Below are 17,170 nucleotides of genomic sequence, written 5' to 3'. Positions count from 1 at the left end.
ATTCAAACCAATCCATGAGCAATGATTGCTGATTTTCTCAATAAACTCACTTTTGATTTGCTGATTCATTGTAATGTTATTTTTGTTCATATTTTTTTAATTTTGATCCTTATTTTGACTACTTCCTTCTGTCTACTTGTCTTTGCTGTTTTTGCTTCTTTTTTTTCTAGGGCTTCAGGTGTGCTATATTGCTATACAGAATCACTCCAATTTCTTTAAGATGGCATTTAATCATATACATTTTTGTATTAGTACTGCTTCCATCATGTTTCACAAGTTTGAGTATGTTGTGTCATCACTTCCATGATATTCCAGGAAGTCTCTAGCTTCTTTATTTATTTCTTTTATGATCAAGTTTTCATCGAGTAGAATGTTTTTCAGTTTAGTGTGTATGTGTTTTTATCTTGTATTCATTGTTATTAAAGTCTAGCCTTATTCCATGGTGATCTGATAGGATGAATGGGAGTGTTTAAATCTTCTTTTATCTGCTTAGCCTTATATAGACAAGGTAGGTCAATGGAAGAGAATCAAAGACACTGAAGTGAATTCACACACCTATGGTCACTTAATCTTTGACAAAGGAGCTAAAAACTTTCAGTGAAAAAAATGACAGCCTCATCAACAAATTGTGTTGATTAACCTGGTAGTCAGCATGCAGAAGAGTACAAATTGATCCTTTCTTATTTCCCTGTACAATGCTCAAGTCCGAGCAGATCAAAGATCTCCACATAATACCAGTTACACTGACATTATTAGAAGAGAAAGTGGAAAAGATCTTAGAAAATATAGGCGCAAGGGAAAAATTCCAGAACAGAACACCAAGAGCTTATGATCTAAGATCAAGAGTCAACAAATGGGACCTCATGAAATTGCAAAGCTTCTCTAAAGCTAAGGACACTGTTAAGAAGACAAAATGGCAGCCTACAGATTGGGAAAGGATTTTTACCAATTATATATCTGATAGAGGGTTAATATTCAATATATACAAATAATTCAGAAAGATAGACTATAGAGAATTAAATAACCCTATTAAAAATGGGGTATAGAGCTAAACAAAGAATTTTCAGCTGAGTCTCACTGAATGGCTGAGAAGCACCTAAAGAAATGCTCAGCATCCCTAATCATCAGGGAAATGCAAGTCAAAACAAACCTAAGATTCCACCTCACACCAGTTAAAATGGCTTAGATCAAAAACTCAGATGACAGAAGATGCTGGTGAGGATGCAGAGAAAGAGGAACACTCTTTCACTGTTGGTGGGGTTGTAAGATGGTACAATAACTTTGGAAATCAGTCTGGAAGTTCCTCAGAAAATTGGACATAGTACTACCTGAAGAACCAGTTACTCCACTTCTGGGAATATACCCCAAATATTCCCCATCTTATAACAAGAGCACATGCTCCACTATGTTCATAACAGCCTTATTTATAATAGCCAGAAGCTGGAAAGAACCCAGATATCCATCAAAAGATGGATGAATACAGAAAGTGTGGTACATTTACACAATGGAGTACTACTCAGTTATTGGAAACAATGACTTTACAAAATTCCTAGGCAAATGGATGGAACTAGAGACTATAATCATGAGTGAGGTAACCCAGTCATAAAAGAGCTTACCTAGTATACACTCACTGATAAGTGGATACTAGCCCCAGAAAGCTCTGAATACCCAATATCCAATAAACAATTCATATACATTATGAATCTCAAAAAGTAGGAAGGTTAAATTGGGCATGCCTCAGTCTTTCTAAGAAATAAGAAAAAAAATCATGGGAGGAAATGCAAGGTCAAATAGAGGAACAGTGATTGAAGAAAAGATCACTTAGAAGCCTCCTTACCTGGGGATCCAACACATGTACAGTCAACAAATTCAAGCACTATACTGATCTCAAAGAGTACTTACTGGCAGAAACCAGACAGAGAGGACCCCTCAGTGACCATGCTAGTGTCATATACACACAGTGAGCATGCTTGCATCTATAGGTCTGAACTCAAGGATCCCAATGGGTTTGCTAAAGTAAAAACCTAAGTGGCTGAAAGGGGTTGCAACGTCATGAAACAATAACAACATTATCAACCAACCACACTTTAAAAAACTTCTATGGAGTAAAATACAAACATTTGTGTACACTTTGAGACACCTATTGATGCAGTTGTATATGTAGCTGAAGATAGAATTTGCTGGCATCAATGAGAAAAAATTCATTTGTTCCAGAGAGATCATGTTTTCCCAGTGTAGGGGAATGCCAAGGCAATAGGGTGGAGATGGGGATCAGAAGGGAGTGCACCTTTGTGGAGGTAACTGGAGGAGAGTGCTTATGGGAGCTGGGCAGGGTAAAGGGATAATATCTCAAATGTAAATACAAATTATCTAATAAAATAAGAAAAATAATAAAAAATTTCCATTATAAGAACCTGTATTTTTGATGTCATTGGCATACATGTTTTTATATTATATAAGCTATAACTAAGTTCCTGAAGCCCACTTCAAAATAAAAACAGTACCTAATTTAACATCCAAAATTCATCATGACAGTGTAAATCTAGCATTAATCAACAAATCAAATTTAGCATTAATATAAATCAAAGAGACTTAATGGAATTTTTTAATTATTACCTCAAAACCCTTCATAATATTCACTTTTGAGAAATCCATGGCATTATCTATAAAATAGTACATAATTTATGAAATATTGTCAATATCACTTAAGGTGCATAATTGTGTCTGGTCATATATCATGATACAATATTAAGAATAAAATACAAAATGTAGGAAACTCATAAATAAATTAACATTCAATAAAATACTTTTCTTTATTAGGGTTTTTCTGAAGAATAAAGAAAAGAAACTAAAATAACTGCAGAATTAGAGAAAATAAAAACACAATTTAGAAGAACAAATATCTTTGCTAAACAATCTTGTTACAAAATGAAGTTTATAATGTGAGAATAAGCCTTTGGTCTAAGGAGGCCATAGTTTCATGAGATAGGGAAATGCAAAGGCAATATGGTGATTAGGAGCAAGAACACTTTGTTGAAGACAAGTCAAAGGGGTCGGGAAATAGGAGCAGAATAGGAAAAGGGGAATACATTTCAAATGTAAATACAGAGAGTATCTAATAAAAAAAGAAATTGGAAAGTATAGTTTCGAAATTAATGGAGTAAATAAGAAATAAAATTGCTGAAGCAGAAATAAAGAAATATCTGTATGTAAAATGAACACACATGGTATTTTTTCACAGGTAACTCCACATTATCCCAAAAGCTTGGAATACCAAAGAAGATGAAATCGATAGACCTCATGAAACACAAGAAGTAGAAAGATCAAAGAGGGGATGCTTCAGTCCTTCTTAGAAGGGGAAACAAAATATTTACAGGAGGAAATACAGACATAAATTGTGAAGCAGGGACTCAAAGGAAGGCCATCCAGAGACTGCCCCACCTGGGAACTCAACCCATACACAGACACAAGACACAGACAATGTTGTGGATTCCACAAAGTGCAGACTGACAGGTGCCTGATAGATCTGTTTCCTGTGAGTCTCTTCCAGAGCTTAGAAACACAGAGGCAGATGTTTTTAACCAGATATTGAACTGAGGACCAGGTCTCAAATGGGGGATATAGAAAGGGAACTGAAGGAGCTGAAGGGATATTCAACCCCACAGTAAGAACAACAATATTAACTAATGAGATTCCCCCAGAGCTCCAAGAGACTAAACCACCAACCAAAGAGTCGACATGGAGGAACCCATAGTTCCAGAAACATATGTACCAGAGGATAGCCTTTTTGAGCATCAATTGGAGGAGAGGCCCTTGGCCATGTGAAAGCTCTGTATACCAGTGCAGGTGAATGTTGGGGCAGAGAGATTGGATGGACTGGGTGGGTGGTTGAACAATTTCATAGAGGCATGGGGAGGGGGAATAGAATAGGGGGATTACAGATGAAAAACCAGGAAAGGTGGGATATTACTTGAAATAAAAGTAAAGAAAAAATATATAAACAACAACAACAACAAAAAAAACCCTAACTGATTCTTTTAAATGATCTAAAAATAATTCTCACATTCTTTTGTGTAAAATGTTCCCAAATTTATTGTGTTTGTAAATACATATAAATTTTGTTTATTTGTAAATGCAAATAAACAAATAAATGTACTAATTAATGTAGCCCATTAGTGCTTTGTAAACACTTCTCTTTAATCCTCATAATGAATTTTGAAAAATACTCTGACGATGTCTGTGGCAGCAACATAACCATCTGGAATCAGTAAGTCTTTCTCATATACCAATTTTTCTTCAGAATATATAGTTTCTTTTTATAATAACCATGTTGTTTTTGAAATCCCCTATTAAATAAGTAAAGGTTTAATTGCCTATAATCCTTGGGGGTTTTGAAGCTTGGACAAGAATGACTTGCCTGATTAGAGCATTTAAACTTCTGAGAAATATATTCACATTCTTCCTTACTTGTATTTACAATTTACTGACTGCATAGGAGATAGCCTACAGATGAACTCTCCATTTTGTAAACGATTCAATGTTTTATCCCACAATATACTAAGACACTTATGTCCCGTTTGCATAGTGCCATATACTATTTAAAGTCTGTGTTGCCTCAAATATCCCAATTAAAAGAACACTTTTATTTCTCTATGTATGTTTACTTTCATTTACCCATTGCTTCCATCGATCCTCATGGAAAATTGGGTGTCAAAGCCTGAAAAAAAAATTGAGGCTGTGAACTCACACTCTCATTCTCTCTCTCTCTGTCTCTCTGTCTCTGTCTCTGTCTCTGTCTCTCTCTCTCTCTCTCTCTCTCTCTCTCTCTCTCTTGATCTTACATAGTATCTACAGGTATCTATGTTCCTCTTTCTTCAAAAGGGATTTTGAAGAAATTCACTGAGTGCACTATTATTGACTGAGGTCAATAGAGTTTAACAACAAGTTATCTTGCATATGTCAATGTATCTTGATCCTTTCAGTAAGTCAAATTTATTGTGTCACCATATCAAAAAAGTAACTTTCGATAGGTAAGATGATGCAACTACAATCTTAATATGGAGAGTAAAAAAGATAACAGTTCCTGGACAAATATGTAGTCTGTAAGAGATTAGAAATGCTAATCTAGACAATATTACCAAACAAAATTTCAGTTACAACAAATGGATAAACAAGATGATAAATCCAAGTTTAAGCAATACATATCTATAAATCCAGCTCTAAAAAGAATGCTAGAAATAAAACTTCAAGCCAAATAGTTCAACTACATCAAAAAGAAAATAAAATTATTCATAAAGCAGAAAAGAAGGAAACCTAACTTTTCCACTGTGCATACCAATAGTCAAATAATAAACAAGTACACAGTATGCATAAAGAAGGTAAACAGAGGACAAAATTCCAATTATCTCTGGGAATTGGTATTTTGCAACATCAGTGACTTCAACTCCCTAATAAACAGATACATACTAACAGAAAGTTGAAAACCAGGATGAGTAGTAATGGGACAAACAAGAAACACAATTTAACATCAAGAATTTATATCACCTCATAATAAAGAGAAGTAAAAATAAGGTTCAAGAAACTAGATTAAAAAAATCTGGCATTTCGGTTTTTATATGTAACAAAACCGATATCAAGAAAAAATAACTAGTAGAGATAAGAAAGGGAACACAAACTTATCAAATAATACTCAGTAACATCTATGTCACAGGTGTAAGGATAACCAAGTTTATAAAAGCTAAACTTCTGAAGTTAAAATCATAAATTGACCTCACACAGTGAGAATGGAAAACTTTAAAATCCTACTCTTGTCAATAGGTAGGTCATTCATACAAAATAAAAGCAGAAAGAGGAGGGAGGCAACTGATGCTATAAACTAAATAGATAGAATATGTATTTATGGAACATTCTCACAAACATCAAAGAATAGCAACACCTCACAACATTTCCCCAAAACAGAGCAAATGGCCTGCATTGTGAGTAGCCAGGGTGCAGAGAGGTCTGGGCCTAGCACAAAGAAAGCGCGAACCCCGTGATTGGTTCAGGGGAGCAGAATCTCTACCATAGGAATTTGGTTTCCACCCGGTAGACCCTTGAGTGCGGACCAAATGCTCAGGACATTTGCCAGTGGAAAAAGCAGAGATGCAGGGACACAGGTCTGGCAAGACTGCACTGGGAGTAGCTTAGGCATAGAGAGGGCTAGGCCTGTTGCACAGAAAACATGACACCCTCATTCGTTCAGGGGAACATGAACTCTGCCAAAGGGACTCAGTTACCACTCAGAAGGCCCATGCCTGTGGAACAAAGGCTCAGTATGTTTGTCACCAGAAACAGCACAGATTCAGGGACACAGGACTGGTGAGACTTCACTGCAAGTAACTGGAGTACAGAAAGGGCTAGGACTAGAGAGCGGTAGGTGCGGCCCTCCAGTTGATCCAGTGGATCAGGAACTCTGCCTAGAGACTCGGGTTCACACCTTGCTTGCAGACCAAACACTCAAGCCATTTGACACCATGAACAGCGAAGATCCAGGGACACAGGCGCAGTACATGAAAGAGACGGGAACCAATCACTGACATCAAGACCACATATAATCACAGACAACAAGATGGCAAGAGGAAAGCAAAAGAAATTACCTATGTGAAACCAAGACAACCTGGCAACATCAGAATACAGCTCTTCCATCACAGCAAACAGCAGAATGCCAAACATTCTCGAAAAGAAGACTCAGACCTGAAATCATACCTCAAAATGATGATAGAGATCTTTAAACAAGAACAGGAGGAAAAGCATAAAGAAATAGAAGCTTTTAAAGAGGAAACAAAAAAAAAAAATACTCAAAGAAATCAAAGAACTAGAGGAAAATAGATCCAAATACATGAAGGAATTGAAAAAGGAATTTAAAATGGAAAAGGAAACAATAAAAATCACTAAAAGAGACAACCCTGGAGGTAGAAAAACTAAAAAAAAAATCAGGAGTCACTATCCCTGACCTCAAGCTATATTACAAGGCAATTGTGCTGAAAACTGCATGGTACCGGTACAGAAATAGGCATGTGAATCTATGGAATAGAATAGAAGATCCAGAAATGAGTCCTCAAGTATATGGTCACCTGATTTTTGACAAATGAGCGGTAAACATTCAATGGAAAAAGGACAGCCTATTCAACAAATGGTGTTGGTCCAACTGGTACTCAGCATGCTAAAGAATGAAAAGAGACCCTTTCTTATCTTCTTGTAGAAAGCTCAAGTGTAAGTGTATCAAAGATCTCCACATTAAACCAAATACACTGAAACTTTTAGATGAGAAAGTAGGGAAAACCTTAGAACATATAGGCACAGGAGAAAATTTCCTGAACAAAACACCAATGGCTCAAGCTCTAATGTCAAAGATTAACAAATGAGACTTAATGAGATTGCTAAGTTTCTGTAAGGCTGAAGACATTGTCAAGAAAACAAAATGGCAGCCAACATATTGGGAAAAGATCTTTACCAACTCCACATCAGATAAAGGCTTAATATCCAAAGAACTCAAAAAGCTAGACACCAGAGAATCAAACAACCCTATTAAAAATGGGGTACAGAGTTAAACAAAATGTTCTCAGTTTACGATAATCGAATGGTGAGAAACATCTGAGGAAGTGCTTGGCATCCTTAGACATCAGGGAAATGCAAATCAAAACAACCATGAGATTCTACCTCACATTAATCAGGTTGGCAAAGATCCAAAACTCAGATGACAACAAATGCTGGAGAGGTTGCAGAGAAAGAGGAACACTTCTCCACGGTTGGTGGGGTTTTAAACTAATACAACCACTCTGGAAATCAGTCTGGCCATACCTCAGATTATTGGACATTGTGCTACCTGAAGACCCAGCTATTCCATATCCCAGAGACACTTTAACACACAACAAAAATATATGCACCACAATGTTCATAGCAGCTCTATTTATAATAGCCAGAAGCTGGAAAGAACCCAGATGTCCTTCAGTGGATGAATAGATACAAATATTTTGGTACATTTACACAATGGAATACTACTCAGCCACTAGAAACAATGACTTAACCAAATTCTTAAGAAAATGGCTGCATCTAGATAATATCATCCTGAGTGCGATAACCCAGTCACAAAAAAAAAAAAAAAAAAAAAAAAAAAAAAAAAAAAAACAAACATAAAATGCAGTCACTGATAGTGGGATGCTAACCCCAGAGGCTGCACTGTCCCAGAAACAACTCATAGACTGTATCAAGTCTAAGAAAACAAAACAAAACAAAACAAAAAGTCATGCTCAATCCTTACCCACCAAGAACACATTGAGAAATTCTGTGTTGCACCCTGTACGACATGTACTGTTTGCTCATTGTAAAAAAAAATAGGAATCATTTCCATGAACTTTTTTGCCATTCATGCTTGGTTCAATCCTGGGTCATCAAAGCTGGTGTATGGTTCTTTTCTCTAGTCTGAACATAATCAATAGACCTCTGAAAATCTTTATGTAGTATGAGGTTGTATATTTCTGGACTACCATTGAAATACAGTATAGTATGCTTGAGGCTTGAATCTCAGCACTGAAAGAACAAGCAAATAAAAATAAGTGTTATGTAATATGTTTAAATTTTTAAAGTGAAATCATTGTAATTAAAAGCCATAAGTTTTTGTCTCTAAAAGCAACTATGTTCCTTTTAAACAACAGCAGTGATGGGCCTTTTTTTTTTAAGTTTGCTTTCTCTTATTTTTCCCCCTTTCCCCCTTCCCCCCTTCCTCTCTCCCTTCTTTCCCCCTCTATCTCTTTCTGTCTCTTTCTTTGTGTACATGTGTATTTAAATAATCTGTTTACACTATTAAGTCAGTAACAATAAACGATATTCCAGAAAAAATAAGAAAATGAACTGTCCTTGTTGCCTAATATATTGGAATACTTGGTGTCCATTTGGTGGCAAGTTTAGAAAAAATTAGGAGATATGACTTATATAAGGAAGATTAAATTTTTGGTTACTATTTACTAGCTATTTAGAAAAAAATGGGAGATGTTGATTATTCAAGAGGAGTGTGAACCAGGTAGGGACTTCCTTACAGATTTCTAAACACTTCATCCATGCCCATTGTGCTCTTTTTGTATCCAAGTTGTAAATTACAATTAATGACCTCATCTTTTCTTCCCAAAAACCTTTGAGTATCATCATGGATTATGACTCTGAAAGTCTGACATTCAAGCTAAACTTTTGTTTATGTTCACTTGGGGAACATGTCTTATCATTGTAAAATAAAGTTATCCAAGAATATTAATAGAAGGAGATTATAAGACAGTTAAAACCTGGGAATTTCACTTGTAAAAGTTTTATTAAAAATTATTATTAGATTTAATTATTTACATAAGCTTGAGTTTTGGTAATGGTATCTGTTTAAGAGTACAGATTGTTAGTGAAGTATGGGGCTTTTTTTTCTAATCTATTTGGGTTACAGGTGGTTGTGAAAACCATTTTCATATTCCAATAAAAATTAACTGCAAATTTTTCTGCAAAATTAGCAAAAACTCATAAATGTTTACATGCCTCTATGGCTTAAAAATAATTTCATACCTAAAAGTATTTTCATGTATAGATATCATGTGTGTATACCTGCTTCTAGTTGCAATATAAATTTGTTCTCTCTGATGTTTTTCTAATTAATACTGTCAAAATGCAGTTCAAGGTGCAGAACAGGTGCTCAGGCCATCTGCTAACAGGTACAGCAGAGATCCAGGGATACAGGTCTAGTGAGACTGTGTTATGAGTAGTCAGGGCTCAGAGAGGTCAGTGCCTTGTGCTCAGAAAGCATGCCCCCCCCCCATTGATTCAAGGGAGCAGGAATTCTACATTAGGGAAATGTTTTCCAACTGGAGGATCCATGCATGCAGAACAAGCCCTCAGGCCATCTGCCACCAGGAACAGCAGAGATCCATTGTCACAGGCCAGGTATATAGGAGAACCAAACACCGAAAACAAGACCACATATGATAACAGACTACAAGATGGCAAAAGGAAAGCAAAAGAGCTTACCCCAGGAAAACCAAGACAAACTGGAAACCAGAACCCAGCTCTCCCATCACAGCCAACAGCAGAATGCAAAACATTCCAGAAAAAGAAGACTCAGACCCGAAATTATACCTCAAGATGATAATAGAGATCCTTAAACAAGAACAGGAGGAAAAGCATAAAGAAATAGAAACTTTTAAAGAGGAAACAAGAAAAACACTCAAAGAAATCAAAGAACTAGAGGAAAACAGAACCAAAGAGATGAAGGAATGGAAGAAGGAATTTAAAACAGAAATGAACACAATAAAGAAAACACCAAAAGAGACAACAATGGAGGTAGAAAACTTATAAAAGAAATCAGGAGTCACAGATGCAAGCATTTCCAACAAAGTACAAGAGATGGAAGAGAGAATCACATGGGACAAAGATAACATTGAAAACATTGACAAAGCAGTCAGAGAAGATGCAAAAGCGAAAAAGATTCTAACCCAAAATGTCCAGGAGATCCAGGACACAATGAGAATACCAAACCTAAGGATAATAGGAATAGAAGAGGGTGAAGAATATCAACTAAGAGGAACAGTAAATACTTTTAACAAAATCATAGAAGAAAACATCCCTACCCTTAAAAATGAGATGACCATTAGAATAAGAGAAGCCTATAGAACTCTAGAGTGTACCAGAAAAGAAATTCCTCCAGACACATAATAGTCAAAACACCAAGTTGCCAAAGCAAAGAAATAACACTAAAAGCAGTAAGGGAAAAGGTCATTTAACATATAAAGGCAGACCAATCAGAATCACATGTGACTTCTCAGCAGAGACTATAGAAGCTAGGAGATCTTGGACAGACATCATGCTGACCCTAAGAAAACACAAGTGTCAGCCCAAGCTGCTATACCAAAAAAATTGTTTCAATCACTATAGATGGAGAGACCAAGATACTGCTAGATAAAACTAAATTTACAAAATAGATGAACACAAACCCAGCACTACAACAAATTATAGGTGGAAAACCAAAAACAAGTAGGGAAACTACATCATAATAAAAACAAGAAAATAAGTAAGCAAGAAAACCAAAAAGATAAAGAAACACAGGCACAATTCTACCTCTAAAAGAAAAAATAGAAGGAAACAGCAACCACTATTTCTTAATATCTGCTAAAATAAATGGACTCAATTCCTCAATAAAAAGATATAGGCTATCAGTCTGGATACATAATCAGAATCCAGCATTTTGCTGCATACAGGAAACTCATCTCAGAGACAAAGACAGACACTATCTCAGAGTAAAAGGGTGGGGAAAAAAACTTCCAAGCTAACGGCCCCAAGAAACAAGCTGAAGTGGCCATTCTAATGTCAAATAAAGTATATTTTCAACCAAAAGTTATCAAAAAAGATAAGGAAGGACACTTTTCACTCATTACAGGGAATATTGGTCAGGAGGAACTCTCAGTCCTTAACATATACGCTCCAACTAAAAGAGCACCCATATTCATAAAAGGAGCCCTACTAAAGCTCAAAAAATACATTGCACATCACACTAGAAAAGTGGAAGACCTCAACAAACCACTCTCATCAATGGACAGATCATAGAAACAGAAACTGAAAAATGAACACAGTGTAGCTAGCAGAGGTTAGGAATCGATTGGAATTAGTAGACATCTACAGAACATATCATCCGAAAACAAAAGAATACAACTTCTTCTCAGCACCTGACAACACCTTCTCCAATATTGACCATATAATTGGTCACAAAACAAAACTCAATAGATATAACAAGATTGAAATGCTTCCATGCATCCTATAAGATTACCATGGTCTGAGGCTGTTCTTTAATAACAACAAAGACAAAAAAGCCAATATACACATGAAAGCTATAAAATGTTCTATTAAACTATAGCATGGTCAAAGAAGAAATGAAGAAAGAAAATAATTATTTTCTAGAAATTAATGAAAACAAAATCCCAAAATACCCAAACCTATGGGACAAAATGAAAGTAATACTGAGAGTAAAACACATAGCTCTGAGTGCTTACAAAAAGAAACTGCAGAAAGCATACACTAGCAACTTGACAGCACAGATGCTGTCCAAGAGGAGTAGACAGCAAGAAACAATCAAACTCACAGCAGAAATTGACCAAATAGGAAAAATAAAAAGAACCATTGAAATAATCAACAAAACCAAGAGCTGGTTTTTTGAGAAAATTAGCAAGATTGACAAACCCTTAGCCAGAATTACTAGAGGGCAAAGAGAGTGTACACAAATTAGCAAACTCAGAAATGAAAGTGGAGAATAAGAACTCAAACTGAGGAAAGTCAAGAAATAATCAGATCCACTACAAAAGCCTATGCTCACTAAAGCTGGAAAATCTGAAGGAAATGGATGAATGTCTAGACAGATACTAGATACTAAAGTTAAACCAGGACCAGGTAAACCATCTAAATAATCCCATAACACCTAAAGAAATAGAAGTTGTCATCAAAAGCCTCCCCAAAAAAAAAGCCTGGGTCCATATGGGTTCAGTTCAGAATTATATTAGACATTTATTTATGAGCTAATACAAATATTCTTCAAATTTTTCCACAAAATAGAATCAGATGGAACACACTCTTACTTATTTTTCAAGGCCACTTAACCCTATTTCCTAAACCACACAAAGACCTCACGAAGAAATGGAATTTCAGACCAACCTCACTTATGAACATTTATGTAAAATTACTCAACAATATCCTTGCAAACCAAATCCAAGAATACATCTAAACAATCATTCACCATGATCAAGTAGACTTTATCCCTGGTATGCAGGGATGTTTTAATATACAGAAATCAAACAATGAAAATCACCATATAAACAACCTTAATGAAAAAACCACATGGTCATCTCAATATATAACAAGAAAGCATTAGACAAAATTCAACACCCGTTCATATTAAATGTTTCAGAAAGAACAGGAATCCAAGGCCCATACATAAACATAATAAAAGCAATATACAACAAAGCAATAACAAACATTAAACTTAATGTTGAGAAACTTGAAGCAATACCACTAAAGTCAGGGACTAGACAAGACTATTCCACTCTCGCCCATCAAATTCAACATAGAACTGAAAGTCCTGCCCAGAACAATTAGACAGCAAAAGGAAATCAAAAGAATACAAATTGGAAAAGAAGGAAAAGCATCATTGTTTGAATACAACTTGATTGTGTAAGAAAGTGACTCCAAAATTCCACCAGAAAACTCCTACAGCTGATCAACAAGTTCAGCAAAGTGGATGAATATAAAATGAAATCAAAAAAATCTGTAGGCTTCCTATATTCAAAGGAAATCATGTGGAGAAAGAAATTAGGGAAAAGGTACCCTTCACAATCATCACAAAAACTATGAAATACCTTGGTGTGACTCTAACTAAGCAAATGAAGGACCTGTATGACAAGAATTTCAATCCTCTAAAGAAGGAAATTGAGGAAGATATCAGAAAATGGATAGACCTCCCATGCTCATGGATTGGAATAAATGATATTTCAAAATGGCCATCTTACCAAAAGCATTCTATAGATTCAATACAATCCCCATCAAAATTCCAACCCAGTTCTTCATTGAGTTGGAAAGATCAATGTGGAATTTCATCTGGTATAACAAAAAACCCAGAATAGTGAAATCCATCCTCAACAAAAAGAAAACATCTGCGGGAATCACCGTCCCGGACCTCAAGCTATATTACAAGGCAATTGGGCTGAAAACTGCATGGTACTGATACAGAAATGGACATATGGATTAATGGAATAGAATAGAAGATCCAGAAATGAGCCCTCAAGTATATGGTCACCTGATTTTTGACAAAGGAGCTGTAAACATTCAATGGAAAAAGGAAGAGCCTATTCAACATATGGTGTTGGTCCAACTGGCACTCAGCATGCAGAAGAATGAAAATAGACCCTTTTTATCTCCTTGTACAAAGCTCAAGTGTAAGTGGATCAAAGATCTCCACATTAAACAAGATACACTGAAACTATTATAAGAGAAATTGGGAAAACCTTAGAACACATAGGCACAGGAGAAATTTTTCTGAACAAAACACCAATGGCTCAAGTTCTAAGGTCAAAGATTAACAAATGGGACTTAATGAGATTGCAAAGTTTCTGTAAGGCTAAGGACATTGTCAAGAAAACAAAACGGCAGCCAACAGAATGTGAAAAGTTCTTTACCAACTCCACATCTGATAGAGGCCTTATATCCAAGGTATACAAAGAACTCAAAAAGCTAGACACCAGAGAATCAAACAACCCTATTAAAAAATGGATACAGAGCTAAACAAAACGTTCGCAATTGAGGAATATGGAATGGCTAAGAAACATCTGAGGAAGTACTAGACATCATTAGCCATCAGGAAAATACAAATCAAAACGTCCCTGAGATTCTACCTCATACCAGTCATATTGGCCAAGATCCAAAACATAGATTACAGCAGATGCTGGCGAGATTGTGGGGAAATAGTAACACTTCTCCACTGTTGGTGGGGTTGTAAACTGATACAACCACTCTGAAAATCAGTCTGGCAATTCCTCAGAAAATTGGACATAGTATTACCTGAAGATCCAGCTATTCCACATCTGGGCATATACCCCAGAGACACTCCAATATACAACAAATTTACATGCACCACAATGTTCATAGCAGTTCTATTTATAATAGCCAGAAGCTGGAAAGAACCCAGATGTCCTTCAGTAGATGAATAGATACAAAAATTGTGGTACATTTAAACAATGGAGTACTACTCAGCTATCAGAAACAATGACTTAACCAAATTCTTAAGAATATGGTTGCATCAGAGAATATCATCCTCAGTGAGATAACCCAGTCACAAAAGAAAAGACATAATATGCAGTCACTGATAATGGGATGCTAACCCCAGGTGCTCCCACTGCCCCAGAAACAACTCACAGACTGTGTGAAGTTCAAGAAAAAAAGAAAAGAAAAGAAAACAAACAAACAAAAAAACATTATGGTTAATCCTTCCACACCAAGAAAACATTTACAAATTCCGGTTTACATCCTATATTACATGTACTCTTTGCTTATTGTAACTAGTAAGACCTTAACGCAGAGTATCAAACCTTAAAAAAAAAAAAAAAAAGAAAAAGAAAAGAAAAAAATAGCCAGGCACTGACAAAAATGTATTTGTATACATTTATGCAAAAATGTTTAATTTTTTTCTTTCACTTTGTTTTTTAAAATAAAGTTTAAAAAATAAAAAATAAAAGAGGAACTAAGTAGTTAATATGACATTCCTTAAAACAAAAATGAAAGTTTTGATTTAGCCAGTAAATAGCATTTAACCTGGGCAGTCTATTGTAGTCTATAACCTGGGTAATATTCTGGTTAAGGAGAAACAGAATGCTTAAACTGAATGATTAACCTTGACCTCCAGCTGGGAAACCACAGCTGGGATTTTTACACCTTCTTTATTATAGGTCTCATGAATTTATGCATTTCTATCATTAACAACATAATACCAAAGGATATCTAATGAGATGGTTGGTACATCAGTCATTAGGGATATAGGAGATGTAAATCCTCTGATCTTACAACCTGACTCAAGAGGCTTGCCTCAATCATCAGACACATTTTAAACATGCTCTAAGTATTTATGTGTTTGGTAATAAATTCAATGAGTCTCACAGAGGTTTTCCCTTTCCTAACAGTAGATGTTCTCTGTCCATCAAATACCAGATGATTTTACTATTCTCTACTTCACAATGATCATAGCAAGGTAAATTAATCTACTTGTGATTCCTAGTATCTTATATCTGAATCTGTGAAAAAAAATGCAAGCAAAAATGTTAGCAATATGAAGTTGCACATAGGGAATTTGTTAATTTTTACAATCACCTAACATTCTTTTCAATCTTTGTTAAATTAGACAAAACTTTTCTCTTACTGAAACAACTTAAGCAATCATAATATAATTTTTAGCAAAAATTATGTTGAAATTATCTGAACGTATTTACATATTTGGGAACCTAAAGAGAAAGTTTGTTTTTTTCAACTTTAAATTCTTTTTTCCTCACTCACCATATATCTGTAGACATAAAGCAATGCCAATTGCACTTAGCATCTGTGATAACACTGGACATTTTGATGCAATCACATACCATAAAAAATAGAGATCAGATCTAAGTTTCTCAGCACAATGTCTCAAAATACATTACATCACAATAAGCACACAAATGTTGAAATAATTAAAAGTTGTCATTGATCTCAAATTTCCAGAGTTAACATGAAATTTTAGAAAAAAAAATTCAGTATATGTAAAAGAAAGCATAGACAGTCAGCCAGACGGCTGTTCTTCTCCTCCATGCTTGTCAATTATATTTTCCTTAATTATGGATTTACAGTTTGCATATTACATAAGTGAGGAATGAAGTTAAAAGATGAAGAATAGAAAATTAATTATCAATAAAAATGAAATTGAAAAAATTGTATAATCAAAAATTTCATTTGTGCAATACCTGTAGTTAAAAATAATAAAGTAGAATTGAAGATGTCAGTTTAATGAAAATGTAGAGTAAATAGTAAGACAGGTCATCATCGCACCTAGTTTTCCTATATAAACTCAAAATAATAGTGCTGGCTTAATAAGTTTTTAATGCCTTTTCAGAAAATACAAGAATCAGGCTTTCACTATTGGTATTTACCATTTTTACATATATACATTTTATCAATTTCTTTTATTTATTTCATTCATTAAGCATTTCAACTTCCTCATGTACAGTGTGCTTATACTAAATATAAAGTCATGATGTTCACTTTCACTAAAACTCACTCCTACAGAAATTCTTTGCCTTTGCATCTTTTTTCCTGGAAACTAGAGATAAAAGTTGTGTTATGAAGGCAGGGAATATACCCATTAGAAAAATGTGACTACGTATTTATTATGGTGAATAATGGTCTATTTTTCCCAAATTAGTTTGTATCTGTTTATCTTCACTGATTCAAATCTAATACAAGTAAGGTCTCATTTTGTTAACAACTGAAAAAAACATGCATACTAGCTTTGAGTGAGACAAAGACAACACTTTTAAATCATAAGTGATGATTGTTGAGTCCTAATTTTTTCCCTAATATAGGGAATCCAGTGTAGTATAGCTAT

At 35.0% G+C, this 17,170-nt stretch overlaps 1 protein-coding gene across 1 annotated transcript in view; it reads left to right on the top strand.

The window, feature by feature from the left end:
• Positions 1-4,208: 4,208 nt before the first annotated feature.
• LOC308430879 (uncharacterized protein) overlaps positions 4,209-17,170 on the top strand; it is a gene marked incomplete at both ends in the record, with an annotated part of 60,888 nt that continues 47,926 nt past the window's right edge. Inside the window, one exon of the mRNA XM_080930157.1 lies at positions 4,209-4,267. Within this exon, the coding sequence (XP_080786283.1) occupies positions 4,209-4,267 (59 nt within the window). The remainder of the gene's footprint in view (positions 4,268-17,170) is intronic.

This window comes from Micromys minutus, assembly GCF_963924665.1.
Source record: "Micromys minutus genome assembly, chromosome: 16".
NCBI classification, from domain to species: domain Eukaryota; kingdom Metazoa; phylum Chordata; class Mammalia; order Rodentia; family Muridae; genus Micromys; species Micromys minutus.
This window is presented reverse-complemented; position numbering and strand designations above follow the sequence as displayed.